The 22,173-nt window shown below is 43.4% G+C and overlaps 1 protein-coding gene across 3 annotated transcripts in view; it reads right to left on the minus strand.

Annotated features, from left to right (window-relative positions):
* Nucleotides 1–12,834: 12,834 nt before the first annotated feature.
* Nucleotides 12,835–22,173, minus strand: part of LOC135527404 (phosphatidylinositol 3,4,5-trisphosphate-dependent Rac exchanger 1 protein-like) — a 151,586-nt gene continuing 142,247 nt past the window's right edge. For all 3 annotated transcript variants that reach the window (XM_064955932.1, XM_064955931.1, XM_064955930.1), the window contains exons 38-40: nucleotides 21,958–22,060; nucleotides 21,373–21,440; nucleotides 12,835–20,523 (exon numbers count right to left, since the gene is read on the minus strand). In XM_064955932.1, coding sequence (XP_064812004.1) covers nucleotides 20,481–20,523; nucleotides 21,373–21,440; nucleotides 21,958–22,060 — 214 coding nt within the window. In that variant the 3' untranslated portion in view covers nucleotides 12,835–20,480. The remainder of the gene's footprint in view (nucleotides 20,524–21,372; nucleotides 21,441–21,957; nucleotides 22,061–22,173) is intronic.

Below are 22,173 nucleotides of genomic sequence, written 5' to 3' on the forward strand. Positions count from 1 at the left end.
GCACACGGACTGCCTCTCTTGCTGCGTTGTTGGACCCCATCCTTGAAACATCCTGCAGAGCACCAGATTCCTCCTCTGGCACATGGCGGCGAGTTTCAGATCCTCGAGTCCATCCGTATGAAGTTATGCAGGACACAGGTAGCCTTCACACACCTGAATTCCTCCAGAAGGCAGTCCCAGATGGCCCTGGTCACCCAACCTTGCAGTGCCCTACACAGTAACTGTAGGCAATCGTTTTGAAGGAATCTCCAGTTACAAGGCATCTGTAGGAATATGGAAGACAATGTAATTAGACTTTTACATCACCAGGTCATTGTGAATCTGACAATTAATCTTAATGGTTGTACAGTCGTCTAAAATAAAACTGTGAAGGACCTCGCCGTTACTCTGGACCCTGATCTCTCTTTTGAAGAACATATCAAGACCATTTCAAGGACAGCTTTTTTCCATCTACGTAACATTGCAAAAATCAGAAACTTTCTGTCCAAATATGATGCAGAAAAACTAATCCATGCTTTTGTCACTTCTAGGTTAGACTACTGCAATGCTCTACTTTCCGGCTACCCGGATAAAGCACTAAATAAACTTCAGTTAGTGCTAAATACGGCTGCTAGAATCCTGACTAGAACCAAAAACAATTGATCATTCCTCCCTACACTGGCTTCCTGTCAAAGCAAGGGCTGATTTCAAGGTTTTACTGCTAACCTTCAAAGCATTACATGGGCTTGCTCCTACCTATCTCTCTGATTTGGTCCTGCCGTACATACCTACACGTACGCTATGGTCACAAGACACAGGCCTCCTAATTGTCCCTAGAATTTCTAAGCAAACAGCTGGAGGCAGGATTTTCTCCTATAGAGCTCCATTTTTATGGAACGGTCTGCCTACCCATGTCAGAGACGCAAACTCTGTCTCAACTCGGGCTCTTTCATACCGTCCCTGGGAGGGGTGCGTCACCTGAGTGGATTGAGTCACTGATGTGATCTTCCTGTCTGGGTTGGCGCTGGTGGTGGTTGAAGTTATCCCTCTAGTGGTGTGAGGGCTGTGCTTTGGCAAAGTGGGTGGGGTTATATCCTTCCTTTTTGGCCCTGTCTGGGGGTGTCCTCGGATGAGGCCACAGTGTCTCCTGACCCCTCCTGTCTCAGCCTCCAGTATTTATGCTGCAGTAGTTTATGTGTCGGGGGGCGAGTGTCAGTTTGTTATATCTGGAGTACTTCTCCTGTCCTATTCGGTGTCCTGTGTGAATTGGCAACCCACATAGCCTGGTTCCTCTCTCGGTTTCTTCCTAGGTTTTGGCCTTTCTAGGGAGTTTTTCCTAACCACCGTGCTTCTACACCTGCATTGCTTGCTGTTTGGGGTTTTAGGCTGGGTTTCTGTACATCACTTTGAGATATCAACTGATGTACGAAGGGCTATATAAATAAATTTGATTAAATTAGATTACTGAAGTATAATATCACTGATAACAAATCATGATAACATTGGATTGATAGATGCATGGGCACACATATGTGCATGTATGTGACAATAACAGGATCATAAAGCACAGCATCACAAATGAATACATAAATACCACTTGATGCTTGATGACGAGTTGATCATTTGAATCAGCTGTGCAGTGCTAAGGCAAAAACAAAAAAGGTGCACCTCTGAGTCCCCAGGCTGAGAACCACTGCTCTTCATTGAGAACTCTTCATATGTCGACAGGCTTTCACAGCTCTCTTTATCTGAGGACAGAAAACCTAACAAGAAACAGACTTCATTATAGTCAAATTACACCGTATTGAATATTATGTTACTATCATCTCCATCCTCACTTCAGAGGACAGGAACTACATAAAAGTACCTGCCCTATCCAGTCTGAGAACACAGAGAGAAAGAACCACTGGTCAGATGGTGCATTGGAGACTGATGATTTCCTGTCCTATCTTTTCACAATACTATTGCAGATCAACATAAAAGCCAAAAAGACAGCCGTGGTGTCGCTCTTCATTTCTTGGTTCTCCTGTGGTACATAAGAAATTCGCTACAGATTGTAGTCATTTACCTAACTGTAGTAGTTAAAATGGTTATTCCATCATACTTCAAATTATTAGAATAGTACACAACGCAGAACAGAGCAACCAGGTTGAGGGTCAGTGGCCAAAGCCAGCGAACAGGAATATTCCAAGTTCAGACAGAAGGGGTGAGTCAGATCGCTATGATCGCCAGGAACTTTACGTTTGGTGTCTATTTTTAATTGTTGCTCTACTGGTGCTGCCTGTTGAAGTTAGGTAGGCAGCTACAGTAGCTGAATGATATTAACATCGTCGAGTTTTGTTTCATTAAATATATTTTATTTCATCTGGGTGCTTGCGTCACCTACTAACACTCTGGTACTTCCCGTAGCTCCCGTTCTCCTCAGTCTGAAAAAACACAGAGAGAAAGGTATGTGTTGCAGATTACTCCTTTTAGAAGTACATAACGTGAAATAAATAAAACATCCCCAAGATTAATGCTGTAGATATTGTTATAAGGGAGTGTGAGACTATTGAAACATGTAACTTTCAAAGTTTTATTGTTGTTATTAATATTGTTTACAGAGTGCCAAAAGTGCTGCTGTTGCTAGCTAGCATGCCTTTCTGTGATGTAGACGGTGAGCTGAGCTGCCGACTGGTGCTGGCGTTGCATTATGGGAGATGTAGTTTGGTCCTCTATGGTCTGAATGGATTAGAGGCGATTTCAAGTTGTAACTTGTTTATGGTGCAGTGTTTTTGTACATAACTTGTTGTATTTTAATACTGTCAACACTGAAAGCACCTAGCAATGTATTGGGGATGTGAGACAGGATATGTGTTTTACCTTTCTTCATGCTCCTGTGTAGAACTGGTCAGATGGTGCATTGGAGACCGATGTGTTCCTGTCCTATCTTTTCACAATACTATTGCAGATCAACATAAAAGCCTAAAAGACAGCCGTGGTGTCGCTGTTCATTTCTTGGTTCTCCTGTGGTACATAAGAAACTCGCTACAGATTGGTGCCGTGACCCGGATCAACAGATCAGCTGCAGCAGATCGCCGGGGGACCCCTACACAGAACTGTATCGACATCACACATTTAGAACATTTGAGGGCAAGGTGAACTTTGGACAATTTGTTGCGTACACCTCAGTTGTGCGAGATTACAGAACAGGAGAGAGAAGACATATCAGGTGTTGGTGATAACAATGTACATGTTACTCCGGTTGGCGTTACTGTGAGAGGTCCACAAGGTATTGCCACTGGGGTGGGGCGGGGGGCTCAGTTGGCCAGTATGGTGGAACATAGTGCTAGAGCCAGTCCTTGTAGATACCCAGCAGCCGATACTAGAGTGCCTAATGTTAGCAGTAGCCAACCAGGCAACGATAACAGTGAAGAGTCCCAGAAAGCCATAGGGGGTGAAAATGAAAACCGAACCCAATTGCAAGCACTAGCAGAGTTAGTCAAACAACTGGGCAGGGAAGTAGGAAATCAAGTTGCCGCTAGTCTAGCAGGGGCGGGTGCAAGCACTTCCCCTCCCCAACCAATATTAGAAATACCTGATTGGTCAAAGGTCAACCTAATTCTGAAGTCAGACGGCAGAGGACCACCCCACTTCCGGGGTGATAGCACAGACCGGTGCAGTGACTGAATGGCAAGAACTTGAAAAAGAAGGGATGCAGTATATCAGAACAGGGGCAAGAGATACAGGATAGACTGATGGGGCGGGCTAAAGACAGTCAGAATTGGGCTCCGTGGAATCCCTCGTTAACATACCCTGAAGCCATATACAGCACTTTGGGAAGCAATCTCATCTAGAATTCCATTGGGACACTTCTATGAAACCTTACCAAGACAGTCAAAGAGCTGCTTGGATTATTGGGTTAGACTGAACAAAGCAATTGACCTTACCAATGAGTGCTTGCAAAGACAGGGAAAAAGAGTGGATGATCCAGGTCATGAGGTGACCATGATGTTTGTTAAGCACTGCCCTGATCCAGCACTATATGCCGCTCTTAGGTGCAGGCCTATTGAAAATTGGACCGTTGGAGATTTGCAGGCAATGATTGACAGCCATCACAGAGCCAAACAGTCAATCAGACACAGGGCGCAAAGTACTGCCAAGGTTGAAGTTGTGATGACACCCGACGCTTGGTGTATGACTCAACAACAAGCAGTCGCTCATGATAATTCAGCCACACCCACTAACAGTGATCAGGCTCCTTTGCACAAAGTGACTTCTTTCCTGGAAAAGCTTGTGTCAACCCAGGAACAGAATCAAAGGAGAACTTCGGCCAGAATTCCACAAACTAATACAGCTGCTGGTCCCTGTAGAATTTGTAAGGCCTCAGACCATTCAACTCAGTCACACTGCTTTAATCTGTAAACTAGCAATCCCGGATCCGGGATCGTAATCATAGCCTCAAACGAATTAGAATAACGCAGCGGACATAAATACCCCTAGAAACTTTTCCTATTCATGAAAATCGCAAATGAAATGAATGAAATATGTTCAAGCACAAGCTTAGCCTTTCGTTAACAACACTGTCATCTCAGATTTTCAAAATATGCGTTACAGCCAACGCTAGACAAGCATTTGTGGTAAGTTTATCATGGCATAATGCTATGCTAGGCTCTGCTGGCAGCAGGCAAAATTTTCACAAAAATAAGAAAAGCAACCAAATTAAATAATTTACCCTTGAAGAACTTCAGATGCTTTCACTCAGGAGACTCCCAGTTAGATAGCAAATGTTCCTTTTTTCCCAAAATATTATTTTTGTAGGCGAAATAGCTCCCGTTTGTTCATCATGCTTGGCTGAGAAATCGACCAGAAAATGCTACCACTACAACGCCAAACTTTAAAAAATTGCTCCATAATATCGACAGAAACACGGCAAACGTTGTTTAGGATCCATCCTCAAGGTGTTTTTAACATATATATTCGATAATATTATCCGTCGAGGCAATTGGTTTCTCATAAGAAGCGATTGGAAAAATGGCTACCTCAGTAATTTACGCAAGATTTCCTGCGGGAGACACCATGCGACCACTTGCTATATATGGTCCCTTACGGCTATTCTTCAATGGAAATGCGTAAAAAGACGTCACAAAGCTGTAGACACCTTGGGGAATACATGGAAAACGTAAGCTCATTCGTAGCTCACTCACAGCCATATAAGGAATCATTGGCATGAGGCGGTTTCAAAAAATGCGGCACTTCCTGGTTGGATGTTTATCTAGGTTTCGCCTGTAACATCAGTTCTGTTGCACTCACTGACAATATCTTTGCAGTTTTGGAAACGTCGGAGTGTTTTCTATCCAAAGCTGTCAATTATATGCATAGTCGTGCATCTTTTCGCGACAAAATATCTTGTTTAAAACGGGAACGTTTAATGCTTAACTGGGTAGGGAGGGCTTATGCTTCAAGTGTCACAGGGCAGGCCACAGAGGCTTTGAATATCCAGCAAGAAAACAAGTTGGAGAGGCAACTGATGAGGCTCCCCCTGGGCCCGCTTTAAACTAACATGCTCACGCCAAGAGGGGGGCAACACAATGAAAACCGAGGCGATTTATCCGAAAATAGAGAGTATTGACAGTCTTTTCTATGATCCAGTAATGGTGCAAGAAATTGTAGAACTTCAAGCTCTGATAGATAGTGGGTCTATGACCTGCTTGTTACGTGAGTCAGCTGAAGACACACTTCTGAGATGTAATGTGATAAAACCAGAGTCTAGAAAGCCAACTCAAGTAGTTCTTGTAGGCTGTGGGGGCAACCAGGCATAGCCTAAGTATGAATATGACTGGAACATTGATCTTTTAGATTGCAAGATGGCAGTGTCTGTTTTAGTTGTACCTGGACAGACAGACGATATGATAGTTGGATCGAACGCCATAAAACACATAATGCAACAGGTTAAGAAAACAAAGTGGTATTGGGACAGCCTCTCCATACCTGCCAAAGGAGATTCACATGAACTTTTACTCAGCATGCCAGCCAACGTGAACCGCTGGCACGGTGACAAAATACCAGACAAAGTGGGAACTGTAATGCTCAAGCAGAGTGTGACTCTCATGCCTCAACATGAACATTTGGTCTGGGGAAAACTGAAAGAAAACGTGCCGCTATCAGTTGGTAGTACTGTAGTCATAGAGGCCACTACAGCACAATCTGCAATCTACATCTACATCTGTTCTACATCTGTTCTAGAAGGACGCACTCTATGTCCTTTGAGGGGTGACATGTGAGTCCCCATGAAAGTGATCAACACGTTGGAACACCCTATTGTTCTCCGCCGTAACACCAAGTTGGCTGATGTTCACCCATGCCTGGCCCTAGAAGACCTAGAGCTCTATTCCAGCCATGCTGAGAACCCCAGTAAGGTCCAGTCTGCTCTTCAGAATGTCACCCAACCTGGGGAAGAATGTTCAGTTAGTGGAAAAGGGACAAAGGAGTATCTACAAAAGTTGGAAAAGTTGGGCTTAACAGAAGTTGACATAGAGTCCTGTGAAGTGTCTGACATGTGGAAAGGAAAACTAGTGGGCCTTATTGCTCAGTATGAAGGCATCTTCTCCAGGGACCGACTTGACTGTGGAGAAGCGAAGAACGTCATCCACCGTATCCGACTCAAAGATGAAAAGCCTTTCAGTCTGCCGTACAGGAGGGTCTCTCCATCCGACTACCAGAAACTGAGGCAGACGTTGGAGGAAATGGAGGAGCGGGGCATCATCCAAAAGTCCAGTAGTGAGTGGGCCTCCCCCTTGTCCTGGTTTGGAAGCCATCAGGAGAGTTGAGAATTTGCACTGATTTCAGACGGTTGAACCAGAGGACAGAGAAAGATGCATACCCATTGCCCCATCAATCCGATGTTCTAGCTGCTTTGGGAGGGAACTGCTTCTTCAGTACTATGGATTTGACTTTGGGATTCTACAACATCCCCATTCATGAAGATGACCCCAAGTATACAGCGTGCACAACACCCACAGGTTTGTTTGAGTACAACAGAATGGCTCAGGGGATATGTAACAGCCCAGCAACATTCGCCAGAATGATGACCTCGATCTTCGGCGACCAGAACTACTTGTCCCTCCTGTGCTACTTGGATGATCTTCTGGTTTTCGGGAAGAGTGAGCAGGGAGCCCTGGACCGTCTTGAAATGGTGTTCTCCCGCCTTAAGGAACACAACCTGAAGCTATCTCCCAAAAAATTTTACCTCCTCAGAAAATCTGTCAAGTTTTTAGGCCATATCGTCACGGCAGAGGGCATTACAACCGACCCAGGGAAAGTGTCTGCAATCAACGACATCACAGTAGCTGATCTGATGGAAAATGATGGGAAAAAAAGTTGACAGAAAAAAGTTCACCCACCAAGGTCAGATCATTTCTTGGTATGGCAAACTATTATTCCGACTTCATTGTGAGTTTCTCAGGTTTAGCCAAACCACTGTTTCGTCTGATTGCAGGACAGAAAAGTAAGCGGAAAGGAGAAAAAGGAAAACCTCATGGCGGGGCCCTCAAACATCTGAAAGTTGAAGACTGGACAACTGAATGTGAGGAGGCGCTGGAGAAGCTAAAGGTTGCAGTCTCCCAGACAGCTGTGCTGGCTCACCCAGACTTTAGCAGACTTTTTCTCCTATCAACAGACGCATCAATGGATGGCTTAGGTGCAGTACTTAGCCAGATATTTGAGGGTGAGAGTAGGCCCAGACCAGTAGCCTTTGCAAGCAAGACTCTGTCAAGGTCCCAGTCCCATTACCCAGCGCACAGATTAGAGTTTTTCGCTCTTAATTAAGTGGGCTGTGTGTGATAAATTCACGCATTGGCTGAAGGGGAATAGATTCACAGTCCTAACAGATAACAACCCCCTGACATATAATGGCAAAACCAAAGCTAGACGCCTGTGAGCAACGGTGGGTCTCTAAACTGGCCCCCTTTGACTTTGACGTACATCCCCGGGCCCCAGAATGTCCCAGCAGAATAGCCTACTCACTTTGACAGTTGGAGCTGCTATCCTTTCACCCTCCACCATGGCTGTTAGCTAGCTACCTACAAATGAATTTGGAGTTTGTTGTTTACAGCAATATATACATCAAGATAGCTAACTTCATATTAGCTAGCTAAGTGAATTAACTATCACCGTCAACCTATCTATACAGTATGTGAATTTGGCTAGATAGCTAACGTTAGCTAGCTATCTCACGTGGGTTAGCCTGCACTGTAGCTAGTTAGTGAATACATCGTTTATTTTACATTTTCAAAATGTATTTACTTACTTGATTAGGTTCTCCCAGCCATGTGAACAATTGGAAACAGGGCAGCAAAGTTTGTTTGTCACCAGAGCATTTTAGAGGATATTACTAGTGAACTATGTACACATTTAATAACCAGACCTTCATACAAACTTGCTATGCTGAAATCTTAATGCACAATCGAACATGCTGCCAGCACGCCCACAACGAGTTACAACGGGTGGCCTAAACTGCACGCAGCAACTTCCCAAGTGCAGTGGACCTCCGTGTGGTGCTTTCTGAGCCCGTTATCAGATCCACCCCGTCCCTGCTTGATTCGTGAGCCCCGGGGCCCAATCCTACCAAAGCTGACTTTGTGTTTCTTCTCTCCGGCTTGAGTTGGGTAAAGCACATCGCTGACATTTTTCAGCAATCTTCCAACGACAAGGAAACGCAAACTGGGAGTTTTTAATCTCGTTGCTGCGGGAGGCATCACAGGTGAGGTGTGTATGTGCTCGTAAAGGCAGTTGGTGTCCGCCTGGAACAGCTGTTGCAATGTTCATGTGATTGCGAATCGGCAATGAGTATAGGCTTTTCTCTTCCGGCCATCTGACAAGCCCGGGTAGGGGGCAATGAGCTTTACATATTTTAGAATCTATAGGAAAACGTAAGCAAAATGTTAAAAATAGAATGGTGATGAAGTAGGCAAGGAAGCAAAACGTGTAGTAATACCAATACCTTAATGGTTTATGATCATTAGAGTGATGGCACATGGATTGTTTAGGGTGATCTTAGATTTTAATAAACAAGTTGTACATTGTAGACAAGATTTATGTACGCAAGTGCACAGCCCCCAATGAATTGCTGTTTGAAAAATCTTAACTTCTCCATCCAAGAATCATTCCAATATCCTTATTTGCCATCACTCAAGTCTTGTTCCTCATTCCCCTCACACTATGACGAGGGAGAGCATATCCTAAGGCTTTTATTATATTTTCCACAGTAATACAATATGCATAACACCAGTCTAGTTTTCCTTAATCAAGACAATGGACACTTAAACCTAATCACCTGTGTGTTTCTCCCCTATAATGGTCTCGGTTGGGATTTAGAGTAAGGTACATGTTACAGCACTAACGCTCCCTCAATCATTTACTAAGTTAAGGCTTGGAGGGCCCCTATATGGAAGGCCTCTGGAGATGGGACAGCAGTACTTACTAGACCTGTAAAATCAATGTACAAAGCTACCCAACACAGCAGCAGTATTTCCAAGAGATAGACGGCTGGGTATTTACCCGGTATCAAGAAAATGTGTGGGGACTTCATACTTACGCCTTAGAATTCAACACAATGTTTTGTGAAGAGCATTTTATTTTACTAGCTTGTTAAAGTTCAATTTACAATACTACTTTTAAAAATAAATATTTAAAAAAATGCAAATAAAGTATGTACAATGATGAGAAATTAGAACAAGTAAATGTTACATATTGACATATTTTTCCCTCTACACCGACATACAGTACAGGATTCATTAGCTAATGACTGACATTGGAGCAACGGAAGTTAGACACACTTATTACATGAATTTGACCAAGAGGCAGGATAGCTGTATACATTTCTATCAAGGGGTGAACTGGTAAGAGTGCAACATTTGATCAATTGATCACTTAGGGATGTCTTCTAACTTCTAAAGATGCATTTTAATATTTCCTGTTAAACTACAGCTATGTCAACATCAGAGGCTGTAAAGAGAATTTAAATCTGGGGTGTGTCTTTTGCAACAAACTGAAGTAAGCTTTTACTAATTGGACAAGTTCAGGTAGCCGCTTCATGTTTCACGCTATTCTGTTCCATTTGATGCCTTATGAACACGACCCTGCAGAACTGGGACCTGACAAGAACTTCTAAATAAAATCAATAACAACAACGTCAGTGTGAATAAGCATGAACCAAAAATCTGTCCATTATTTAAAAAAATACAATATGAATACAATTATTTATTTTTTTTAGCTTATATATGTATATATTTCTTTTACATTTAACCTTTATTTAACTAGGCAAGTCAGTTAATTCTTATTTACAATGATGGCCCTGAACACGTTCAGGGGCAGAATAACAGATTTTTACCTTGTCAGCTCCGGGGATTCGATCTAGCAACCTTTTGGTTACTGGCCCAATGTGTTAACTGCTAGGCTACCTGCCGCCCCAGGTTGCCTATAAAAATATTATAATTAAGCAATAAGGCCCACGGAGATGTGGTATATGGCCAACATACCACTGCTAAGGGCTTTTCTTATCACGACGCAACACGGAGTGCCTGGACACAGCCCTTAGCCGTGGTATATTGGCCATATACCATGAACCCCTGAGGTGCCTGATTGCTATTATAAACTGGTTGCCAGTTTAGAGCAGTAAAAATACATGTTTTATCACACCTGTGGTTTACAGTCTGATATACCACGGTTGTCAGCATTCAGGGCTCAAACCACCCAGTTTATAATTTAAGTAATAGCATTAACTCTGCTGCCAAAGGCATAGACCATATCCTACTGTCTCTGACAAAGACATTGGTTCCAGTAAGTATGTAAAAGAAAAATAACACAAAATCTTAATGAAAATAATGCTAATATGTTAATATCAATGATCCCTTTGTTGTCCTCATCCTCGGGCGGTTTACTGTACGTTGTGCTGACACTCCAGAGTGATTGGATGAATCCTTTTGCCATTTAAATATTGAAGCATTCAGATTTCAAAGCAGCTAGATAGTTACAGCTACATTAAATACCAAATTGCAACAAGGTCTCCGCAAAACATTGGTTTGGTGAGTTGGCTGTCTCAACAGGAGGAAGTCTCCCACTATTAACAATTCTATATTAATACTTTAAAAGGCTTCAAATATTCCAAACTTTTGACCAGGCGTGCGGACACACACACAAACAGCTCTGAGATTAGACACGGTTACCTTGTTTCCCAGACTCGGATTAAAAGTTGTCTCCCTCCAGAGGAAATGACAAAGACAAAATCGAAACATGAAAAAAATAGAATGAGGAGGCTGCATGTAACGCTTATCAAGCCAATGTTCTAATACGATCTTTCTAGTTGAATAATAATGTTTGTTTCAATCTCTAAATATTCTGACCCATTCATAAAATTGACACATAGAAACTGAGTTTTACATGTTTTATTTACCTTGCTTCAAGTGGATGCTACTATCCAGCCCAGCCGCACTATCACAGTGCGAATGTAAAGACGTTTGGCGGCATGCATCTATAACAGGCGTCACTGTGCACACTAGTGTTGCGCCTTAATTGCTAATGTCCCATCCGCAACCACCAGACAATATTTTATGAAGTGAAAATCTGAGGCCCGCACCTGACCCGAACCCGCTAATATAGAAAATGCGCTAAATTTACTGTATTTTGCCATTCATAAATGTGTTATTCAATGCATTTGATAAAATAATATTTTGGGGGGATACCTAAAGGGGTCCTAAAATTCTACATCAAATAGCTAAATGATCCATGATATCACCAACTTAAACAATCCCATATGTAAGTGTAGTACCCCCTCCCACCAATGGCTTAGCCTTTCAGAGGTTAATGACATTACCCATGGTGCTTCACTAACAGTATTTCCCCCTTATCCTTCTAATGAGGCTAATTACTTTGGCATCCTGGAGACCAGGGGCTATGAGTGTGTATGTTTCCCATGTCGAGCTGCCCTCCAAATTCGCTACAACACCGCTAATTTGCAGCCCATTATAAACACAGACTAAACCTATAGCGGCTCACTAGACTGAGTACCCATAACTTGTAGGCTAACAGTAGATTACAGTGGGCAAGTGAAAATACATTAGACTATAGTATAACGGAATTATAGGCCTAAACAATGGCTGCAGGATGAGTAAAGCAAGGATTTTACGCAAACGTCTCTGGGAGTAGAGGCAACTCAAGGACCACTCCTACAAAGCAGCAAATAGGCACTGTTTGAATATATCCAAGGATCTCCCTTTTCAAAAATAAATAAATCATTGGATCAATGATGATAGGCTGCAGAAATAATTACTGATCTGACATGACTTGGTTGGTAGCCGAGAGTAAAATCTCCTCTCACACATCAATCGATGTTGTCTTCAAGGATGGGAGGATATTGAGTTCAAGTTCACGGGAGAAAAGTGTCACAACTGTGGTCAAATGGGGCACATAAAGAGGGCCTGCAGAATTACAGTCGCAGACTAAATGATCACGCAGGCTCCTAAAACGACTCAAGGGGGGAGAGAGAGACATTCGTAAAGGGCAAATTTCATACAGGAAGAGTGTAGTGCGTATGTGTTTACTATTCACAATATGGACACTACCTTTACTAAGGTACCTCCGCTTAGACAGTATTTAACTGTACATAGATGTAAAGTGAAGTATGAGATGTTGCTGTAACGTCACAGTCAGAGTAATGCTAGGCTGGGGAAGAAAGCAAAGGTTCCAGAGATACAGTGACTTGCGAAAGTATTCGGCCCCCTTGAACTCTGTGACCTTTTGCCACATTTCAGGCTTCAAACATACAGATATAAAACTGTATTTTTTTGTGAAGAATCAACAACAAGTGGGACACAATCATGAAGTGGAACGACATTTATTGGATATTTCAAACCTTTTTAACAAATCAAAAACTGAAAAATTGGGCGTGCAAAATTATTCAGCCCCTTTACTTTCAGTGCAGCAAGGGGGCCGAATACTTTCGCAAGGCACTGTAGGTACATGTTTTATCAGTCTGAAAACATATACAGGACAGAAACGTGGGAAGTTCTCAGACTGGGCAGCACCGTTAGTCCCAGTGTTAAAACCAGACGGTACAGTGAGATTGTGTGGTAACTATAAAGTAACAGTAAACAGAGTTATTATCACTAGAACAGTACCCCATTATTAAATTGGAGAACATTAGCTGGAGAAGAAGAATTCATCAAACTAGACAGGAGTCATGCTTACCAGCAGATTGTGCGAGATGAAGATTCAAAGAAATATGTCACAGTGAACACACACACAAGGGACTATTCACCTAAGCCACGTTACCCTTTGGCGTCAGCTCCAGTCCCACTATCTTCCAGCACACTATGGAGGAGACTCTACAAGGGATTACCCAGTGTATCTCAATGATATTCTCCTGACAGGAAGAAATGATCAGCAACACATCCGAACACTGTGCAGAGTGTTACAGCGACTGGAGGAGGCTGGGCTACGCTGGAAACGGAGAAAGTGCAGCGTCGTGGAGAAGGAAGTGACATTCCTAGGACACAGGGTGGACGCTACTGGACAGCATCCAGTGCCAGAGAAAGTAAGGGCGGTGGAGGATGCACCAATGCCCACCAGACACAGAACTGAAATTGTATCTGGGCCTATTAAACTATTACAATAGGTTTCCAACCGAATCTGTCGACACTATTGGCTCCTATGCACAAGCTGCTGAGGAAGGACGAGCCATGGTGTTGGGGATCAGAACAACAAAAGGCTTTCAAGCTGTCAAAAGAAATGTAGCAGTCGAGCAGAGTATTAGTGCATTATGATGAAGGAAAATAACTGATACTTTCCTGTGATGCCTCGCCCTACTGGGTAGGGGCAGTATTGTCTCATCGCATGCCGGAGGGGGAATAGGATTTGTATCACGCACTCTCCCCCCTCCAGAGAATACCTATTCACAACTTGATGAGGGATTAGCTATCATATTCGGGTGCAGAAGTTTCATCTACATGAGAGAGAAAATGTCATGGTAAGTTTCTATATGGCATTGCTTTGGGGATATCTGGTGTGTGTGTGTGTGTGTGTGTGTATATAAAATATCTCTGTTTGACTTCGTCTCCAAGGACCACATTCATTTAACACTTCATTGTATAGTGTAGGCAAAGCTAATCTCCCCCACACTCAACTTTCATTTTTCAAATGAATAAAGGCACATTTGAAAATGTGAAAAAATATATAAAAATCTAAATGTTAGTGTAAAAAAAAGTAAATAGAAGAATTGAGAATAGATATATTATTCAATTTCAACACATTTATCAGATCATTAGACTGGTAAGCATTACAATGACCAAGGAGTTCTTTAAAAAACATGGCATGCCATTGCTCCATTTAATACTGCATGATGTGTAGGCTGGAATGCTTTCAATTCTTGAATACCTGATATTATTGGAGGAATACAAATGCTCCTTCCCAATACGATAAATAACTAATGCCTTCATATTGCAGTAATAGCATATGTTTTTTTTGTTTTAATTTTTAAAGAGAAATGCCATGGCGGCTGACTCATCCTCAATCTGTCAATCTCAAAAGGGGAGCTCCCATGTAAATGGAAAATGGCTTATATTACCACCAATCTACAAGTCGGGATAAATCGGATGTGGCCAACTACCATCCAGTGTCAATTCTATGCGCTATCTCCAAAGTGTTGGAAAGGCTGGTGCACACACAGGTTGCTAACTATTTCTCACTCAACAGCCTATTTACAGCCTATCAAAGAGGTTTTAGGACGATACACAGCACATCTACAGCAGCGCAAAGGGTTGTGGAGGACATGACATTGGCTTATAACAGTCAGGCAGTCATTGTAGCAATCTTCTTGGATTTGAAGAAAGCTTTTGACACTGGCCACCAACACAAGTTCCTGAGGAAGCTTGAGAAACTAGGCTTTGACAGCACTGCAATCAAGTGGTTCACATCATACTTATTAGGGGAGAAGTCAGTACACCAAACTGCAAGCCACGCAATCAGCCCAGGTACTTGTGGTGAATGGAGTACCACAAGGGAGTGAGCTTGGACCCCTGCTGTTCTGCATTTACATAAATTACCCCCCCCCCCCCATCAGTGCTGGAGAATTGCCATATACATATACAGTGCATTCGGAAAGTATTCAGACCCCTTGACTTTTTCCCACATTTTGTTACATTACAGCCTTATTCTACAATGGATTAAATAGTTTTTTCCCCATCATCAATCTACACACAATACCCCATAATGACAAAGCAAAACAGGTTTTTAGGAATTTTTGCAAATGTATTAAACCAACTTCAGACCCTTTACCCAGTTTATTGTCCTGCGTCTTCTTTGGTATGACACTACAAGCTTGGCACACCTATATTTGGGGAGTTACTCGCATTCTTCCATGCAGATCCTCTCAAGCTCTGTCAGGTTGGATGGGGAGTGTTGCAGCACAGCTATTTTCAGGTCTCTCCAGAGATGTTTGATTCAGACTCTGGCTGGGCCACTCAAGGACATTCTGAAGCCACTCGTGTCTTGTATTGGCTGTGTGCTTAGTGTCGTTGTCCTGTTGGAAGGTCAAACTTCGACCCAGTCCGAGGTCCTGAGCAATCTGGAGCAGGTTTTCATCAAGGATCTCTCTGTACTTTTCTCTTTCATCTTTCACTCGATCCTGACCAGTCTCTGCCTCTGAAGAACATCCCCACAGCATGATGCTGCCGCCACCATGCTTCACTGTAGGGATAGTGCCAGGTTTCCTCCAGACGTAAAGCTTGGCATTCAGGACAAAGAGTTCAATCTTCGTTTTATCAGACCAGAGAATCTTGTTTCTCATGATCGGCGAGTCCTTCAGGTGCCTTTTGGCAATCTCCAAGCAGGCTGTTATATGCCTTTTACTGAGGAGTGGCTTCCGGTTGGCCACCCTGCCATAAAGGCCTGATTGGTGGAGTCCTGCAGAGATGGTTGTCCTACTGGAAGGTTCTCCCATCTCCATAGAGGAACTCTGGAACTCTGTCAGAGAGATAATTGGTCACCTTCCTGACCAAGGCCCTTCTCGCCCTTTTGCTCCGTTTGGCTGGGGGCGGCCAGGTCTAGGAAGAGTCGTGGTGGTTCCAACTTTTTCCTTTTATGAATGATGGAGGCCACTGTGTTCTTGGGGAACTTAACTGCTGCAGACAATTTTTATTACCCTTCCCAAATAAATCTAATTGGTCACACACATTTTTAGCAGATAATTTGAGTGTAGCGAAATGCTTGTGCTTCTAGTCTGACAGTGCAGTAATATCTAACAAATTCACAATGACTACCTTATATACACACAATGTAAGGGGATGGAATACGAATATGTACATATAAATATAGATGCACGATGCCCGTGCGGCATAGGCTAAATGCAATAGAAGGTATAAAATACAGTATATACATATGAGATGAGTAACATAGGATATGTAAACATTATTAAAGTGCCATTATTTAAAGTGACTAGTGATACCATTATTAAATCAATTTGTTAAAGTGGCCAGTGATTTGAGTCTGTATGTTGGCAGCAGCCTCTCTATGTTAGTGATGGCTGTTTAACAGTCCGATGGCCTTGAGATAGAAGCTGTTTTTCAATCTCTCGGTCCCAGCTTTGATGCTCCTGTACTGACCTCGCCTTCTGGATGAACAGGCAGTGGCTCGGGTGGTTGTTGTCCTTGAGGATCTTTTTGGCCTTCCTGTGAGATTGGGTGCTACAGGTGTCCTGGAGAGCAGGTAGTTTGCCCCCGGTGATGCGTTGTGCAGACCACACCAACCTCTGAAGAGCCTTGCGGTTGAGGGAGGTGCCGTTGCTGTACCAGGCTGTGATACAGCCCAACAAGATGCTCTCGATTGTGAATCTGTAGAAGTTTGTGAGGGTTTTAGGTGACAAGCCACATTTCTTCAGCCTCCTGAGGTTGAAGAGGTGCTGTTGCACCTTTTTCACCACACTGTCTGTGTGGGTGGATCATTTCAGGTTTGTCCATGATGTGTATGTCGAGGAACTTAAAAAAAAAAAAACTTTCCACCTTCTCCACTACTGTCCCGTCGATGCGGATAGGTGGATGTTTCCTGAGGTCAATGATCATCTCCTTTTGTTGACGTTGAGTGAGGTTATTTTCCTGACACCACACTCCGAAGGCCCTCACCTTCTCCCTGTAGGCTGTCACATCATTGATGGTAATCAAGCCTACCACTGTAGTGTCGTCTGATTGATGATTGAGTTGAAGGCGTGCATGGCCACACAGTCATGGGTGAACAGGGAGTACAGGAGAGGGCTGAGAACACACCCTTGTGGGACCCCAGTGTTGAGGATCAGCGGGGTGGAGATGTTGTTTCCTACCTTCACTACCAGGGGGCGGCCCATCAGAAAGTCCAGGACACAGTCGAAAAGGGCAGGGTCGAGACCCAGGGTCTCAAACTTAATGATAAGTTTGGAGGGTACTATGGTGTTGAATGCTGAGCTGCAGTCAATGAACAGCATTCTTACAAAGATATTCCTCTTGTCCAGATGGGATAGGGCCGTGTGCATTGTGATGGCGATTGCATCGTCTGTGGACCTATTGGGGCAGTAAGCAAATTGGAGTGGGTCTAGGGTATCATGTAGGGTGGAGGTGTTATGATCCTTGACTAGTCTCAAAGCACTTTGTGATGACAGAAGTGAGTGCTATGAGGCGATTAGTCATTTAGTTCGGTTACCTTAGCTTTCTTGGGAGCAGGAACAACGGTGGCCATCTTGAAGCATGTGGGGACAGCAGACTGGGATAGGGAATGATTGAATATGTTCAAAAACACACCAGCCAGCTGGTCTGCGCATGCTCTGAGGACGTGGCTAGGGATGCCGTCTGGGCTGGCAGCCTTGCGAGGGTTAACACGTTTAAATGTTTTCCTTCCATCGGCCACGTTGAATGAGAGCCCATGGTCTTAGGGAGCTACATACGTCTTGTGTCTGAGCCGTTTAATTGCGACTCCACCTTGTCCCGGCATTTCGCTTGTTGGATTGCCTTGCCGAGGGAATAACTACACTGTTTATATTCAGCCATATTCCCAGACCTCTTTTCATGGTTAAATGCGGTGGTTTGCGCTTTCAGTTTTGTGCGAATGACGCCATCCATCCACAGTTAGGGTAGGTTTTAATAGTCACAGTGGGTACAACACCTCCAATGCACTTCTTTATAAACTCACTCACCGAGTCAGCCTATACGTTGATGTTATTGTCTGAGGCTACCCGGAACATATCCCATTCCACGTGATCAAAGCAATCTTGAAGCATGGAATCTGATTGGTTAGACCAGCGTTGGATAGACAGACCTAAGCACGGACGCGACCTGCTTTAGTTTCTGCCAATAAGAGGGGAGCAACAAGATGGAGTCATGGTCAGATTTGCCAAATGGAGAGCGGGGTAGGGCCTTGTATGCATCGCGGAAGTTAGAGTAGCAGTGGTCCAATGTTTTGCTCGAGGAGCTGCAACAATCAATGTTCTGGTAGAATTTCGGTAACCTTCTCAAATTAGCTTTGTTAAAATTCCCAGCTACAATAAATGCAGCCGTAGTATATATGGTTTCCAGTTTACATAGAGTCCAATGAAGTTCTTTCAGGGCTGTCGAGGTATCTGCTTGGGGGGAGACTATAATCAAAGACTATAATCAAAGAGAATTCTCTTGGAAGATAATGGGGTCGGCTTTTCATTGTAAGGAATTCTAGGTCAGAGTAATACGCTCGGAAACGGTGGATGATGTGCTCACCTTTTAAGTCTGACCAGGAGCCCGCTCTGTCTGCCTCTCCTGCGGCGATGACGTTGTTTTGGGTCGGCCTGTGGGATTAGAACCAATGTCCAGGGTAGAGGTCCAAACAAAGGATCTACTTCGGGAAAGTCGTATTCCTGGTCGTAATGTTGGCAAGTTGACGTCTCTCTTATATCCAATAGTTCTTCCCAGCTGTATGTAATAACACTTAAGATTTTCTGGGCTAACAATGTAAGAAATAATACATAAACGAATTACTGCATAGTTTCCTAAGGACAAGGAGGGGACCATCTGTCAGCACCATCTTGCTCTTTTCTCAGATCTGTGCCAACCCAACCCTGTCTTTGAGATCTATGGACAATTCCTTTGACCTCATGGCTTGGTTTTTGCTCTGACATGCACTGTCAACTGTGCGACCTTCTTATAGGCAGGTGTGTGGCTTTCCAAATCATGTCCAATTAATTGAACTTACCACAGGTGGACTCCAATCAAGTTATAGAAAACATCTCAAGGATGGTCAATGGAAACAGGATGCACCTGGGCTCAATTTTGAGTCTCATAGCAAAGTGTCTGAATACTTATGTCAATAAGGTATGTTTTTTATTTTTTATACATTTTCAAACATGTCTAAAAAAATGTTTGCTTTTTCATTATGGGGTATGTAGATTGATGAGGCAAAACATATTTAATCCATTTTTGAATAAGGCCAAGGGGTCTGAATACTTTCAGAATGTACTGTATATGCAGATTACACTGTCCTTTACTATTCAGCAAATACCACAAGGGAGAGTGAGGAGTCAGTGTCAAACGACATCAAGAGGGCAGCAGCTTGGTTTGCTAACAACAAGCTCTCCCTACACCCTCAGAAAACCAAGGCAATGCTGTGTGGCAACCCACAAAAGCTGAGATACACAGGCAAAAGTACCACAATAATAGATGTACAAAACACTTATGAACTTGTAAACTCCATAAAGTATCTGGGGATGAAGTTGGACCGACACCTACACTGGACTGAACACACCAGCCTGGTCACAGGTAAACTACTGTCTGGGCTAAAAAGAGCAAGGGACTTTGTTTCCAAGGACATCATTCTGAAAATGTACCATAACAACTCACCTGGACTACTGTGCCACAGTATCGCTTCCCACCCTACATCAGGACAATAAGACAGGTCTTAACCGGCTACAGCGTATCATCAACAGGGCTGCTGGTATCATGACCGGGTATTCACAGAGGGAACACGTAAAAACAGAGTTTCTTCTGTAAAAAGCTGCAATCGAACCACTGACACTCATGATCCATTACAACACCCCAGCACAGACTGCCTGAATACATGTCAGACCTGTTCAGGTGGGAGTCTCCACCCGTCCTCCGGGGGCACACCAGAGCAGCAGTCAAAGCCTATGATCAATGGGACCCGCATCTACTGGCACAACCATTAGCGAAAAATATGGCCTTTCAAGGAAGTCTGCCGTTCTTTGGACCATTGCTCTGGAACAAGCTTGACTGATCCACACGACAGCTAGCTAGCATGTCCGCCTTCAAAAGAGCAGTACACATAGCTGTAATGTGCGCTGTGCATGCTGTGATTTTTGATGTGCTTTTGTATGTATGCCAATGGGTATGCTGCATATGTTTTTATTGATTCTATGGAACCCAGGACTCCATGGAAAACACTGACAATTGTTACTGAGTGGACCATCTTGGCTAAATAAATGAGCAGAGCGGAATAAAAACACAGCGATGCTTAGTCTCTTATAGATCTCCGTCTTCGGGTGGCAGACACAACTTGAAGAGCCTGTGGGAAGTAAAAATGGTTGAACATTATTTGAAGATCTGAGATTTGTGTAGCCTGGTTGCAGATGTGTTTGTGCCATCTTGCAGAATCCCACAGCATGAAAGGATTTGAAACCAGGCTAGTACTGTGTAACTAAAGCCTTGTTCACACTGCAGGCCTTAATGCTCAAATCAATTTTGTTTTTCAAATCCGTTTTGGAATACTGACTGTCCAAACAGCAAGTTACAAGTGACCAGCAGTCCTGACATGGCTACGCTAGTTGTCATAGTAATGACAGGTGTGTGTGTAATGGTGTAGGTTGATTGGTGCTCGTGCTTGCTATCACTCAGAAGTTATGTAGTAGGCGAAGGTGACAACAATGCCTGCCATGGACGTTTCCCAGTTACTTTGAATGTTCAAAATCATAGTGGAAGAACACTTTCAAAGCCTCAAAGGTCAAGATGATCCAACTTTCAAAACAAGTCCTTTTTGCCTATTAACAGCAGTTACTTCGCTAGCTAGGTAACTGTTTAGCTTTCTAAAATGTTCACTAATTTGTTTGTGAACAATTAACAAACTGGTACCATATGTACTTGTCAAACTGTCAACAGAGTAGCAAGCAAGCGAAGATATGCAAAATAAGTCTAAAAACCACTTGAGGCCAAACAAATCAGATTTGACCATTCACACCACCCACTACGGTGGTTTCAAATGTGGCTTGAAATATCCGATTCCATGTGCTTTTTGACTGTTCAGACTACAGAAAAATGAACAGATTCGAATCAGACATGCAAAGAAATTGGATTCGAGTCACTTCAACCTGGCAATGTGAACAAGACTTAAGATTGAACTCATTCCTATTGTCTATACCTTGGGGCTGCGGGCGGCATCTGGTCCATCACTTTGAGGTTTTTAGCCGAGATCTCTACCCTGGTGCCCTATCAGAGAGAAGAGAGGGTTACACAATGTTTACATATTTAGACTGACAAGTGCCCACAGGGTTGCAGCTACTGTAACCAAATCTGCTGCTCAGAAAGTGTACTCAAATGTATATTTCTACCTAATGTCTTTAGGTTGAGAGCGACCCACACCTATTGGGGAAAGACTACATTCACCCATCCCACTGCATCTTTGTCCTGATGTACTGTACAGTATGCAGTGAATGTCTTAGAATTCAGCTCAAAGCCCACGTTCAAAGTACAGTAGATTATTGTTTGTCAGTAAAGTACTTTTTTAGTAATGCTATGTTATACAGTAGGTGGAAGTTGCTTCCTTTCATATTCCGTTTCCATTTTTGAGCCACTGGTCGTTAAAGATTAGCAAGGGGATAGAGAGAGATGTGGGCTGTATTCATTAGGCACCTTCGCTAAATGTTTTGCTACGGTGTAGCCTAATGAATATGACACAGAACTTAAATCTGTTACTAGGCATGTAAAAAGGGTGTAGTTAGGGCACCTGTTTGCGCATGATGTCCATGGTCTGCATGATGCAGCGGGGCATGAGGCCGTGGTTCCGCGCCAGGATCATAGCCTGATCAAGGGTCACACTCAGGGTGCACCTGCTCAACACAAAGGTCAGAATTCAGCAGGTCAAAGGTGTTTTGACTGTGTTATGATTACCTAATGGCAAGGAGTTGAAAATACACTGTTTTAAAGGGGTAAGGCATACTGT

The sequence above is a fragment of the Oncorhynchus masou genome, chromosome 33 (genome assembly GCF_036934945.1).
Source record: "Oncorhynchus masou masou isolate Uvic2021 chromosome 33, UVic_Omas_1.1, whole genome shotgun sequence".
NCBI classification, from domain to species: domain Eukaryota; kingdom Metazoa; phylum Chordata; class Actinopteri; order Salmoniformes; family Salmonidae; genus Oncorhynchus; species Oncorhynchus masou.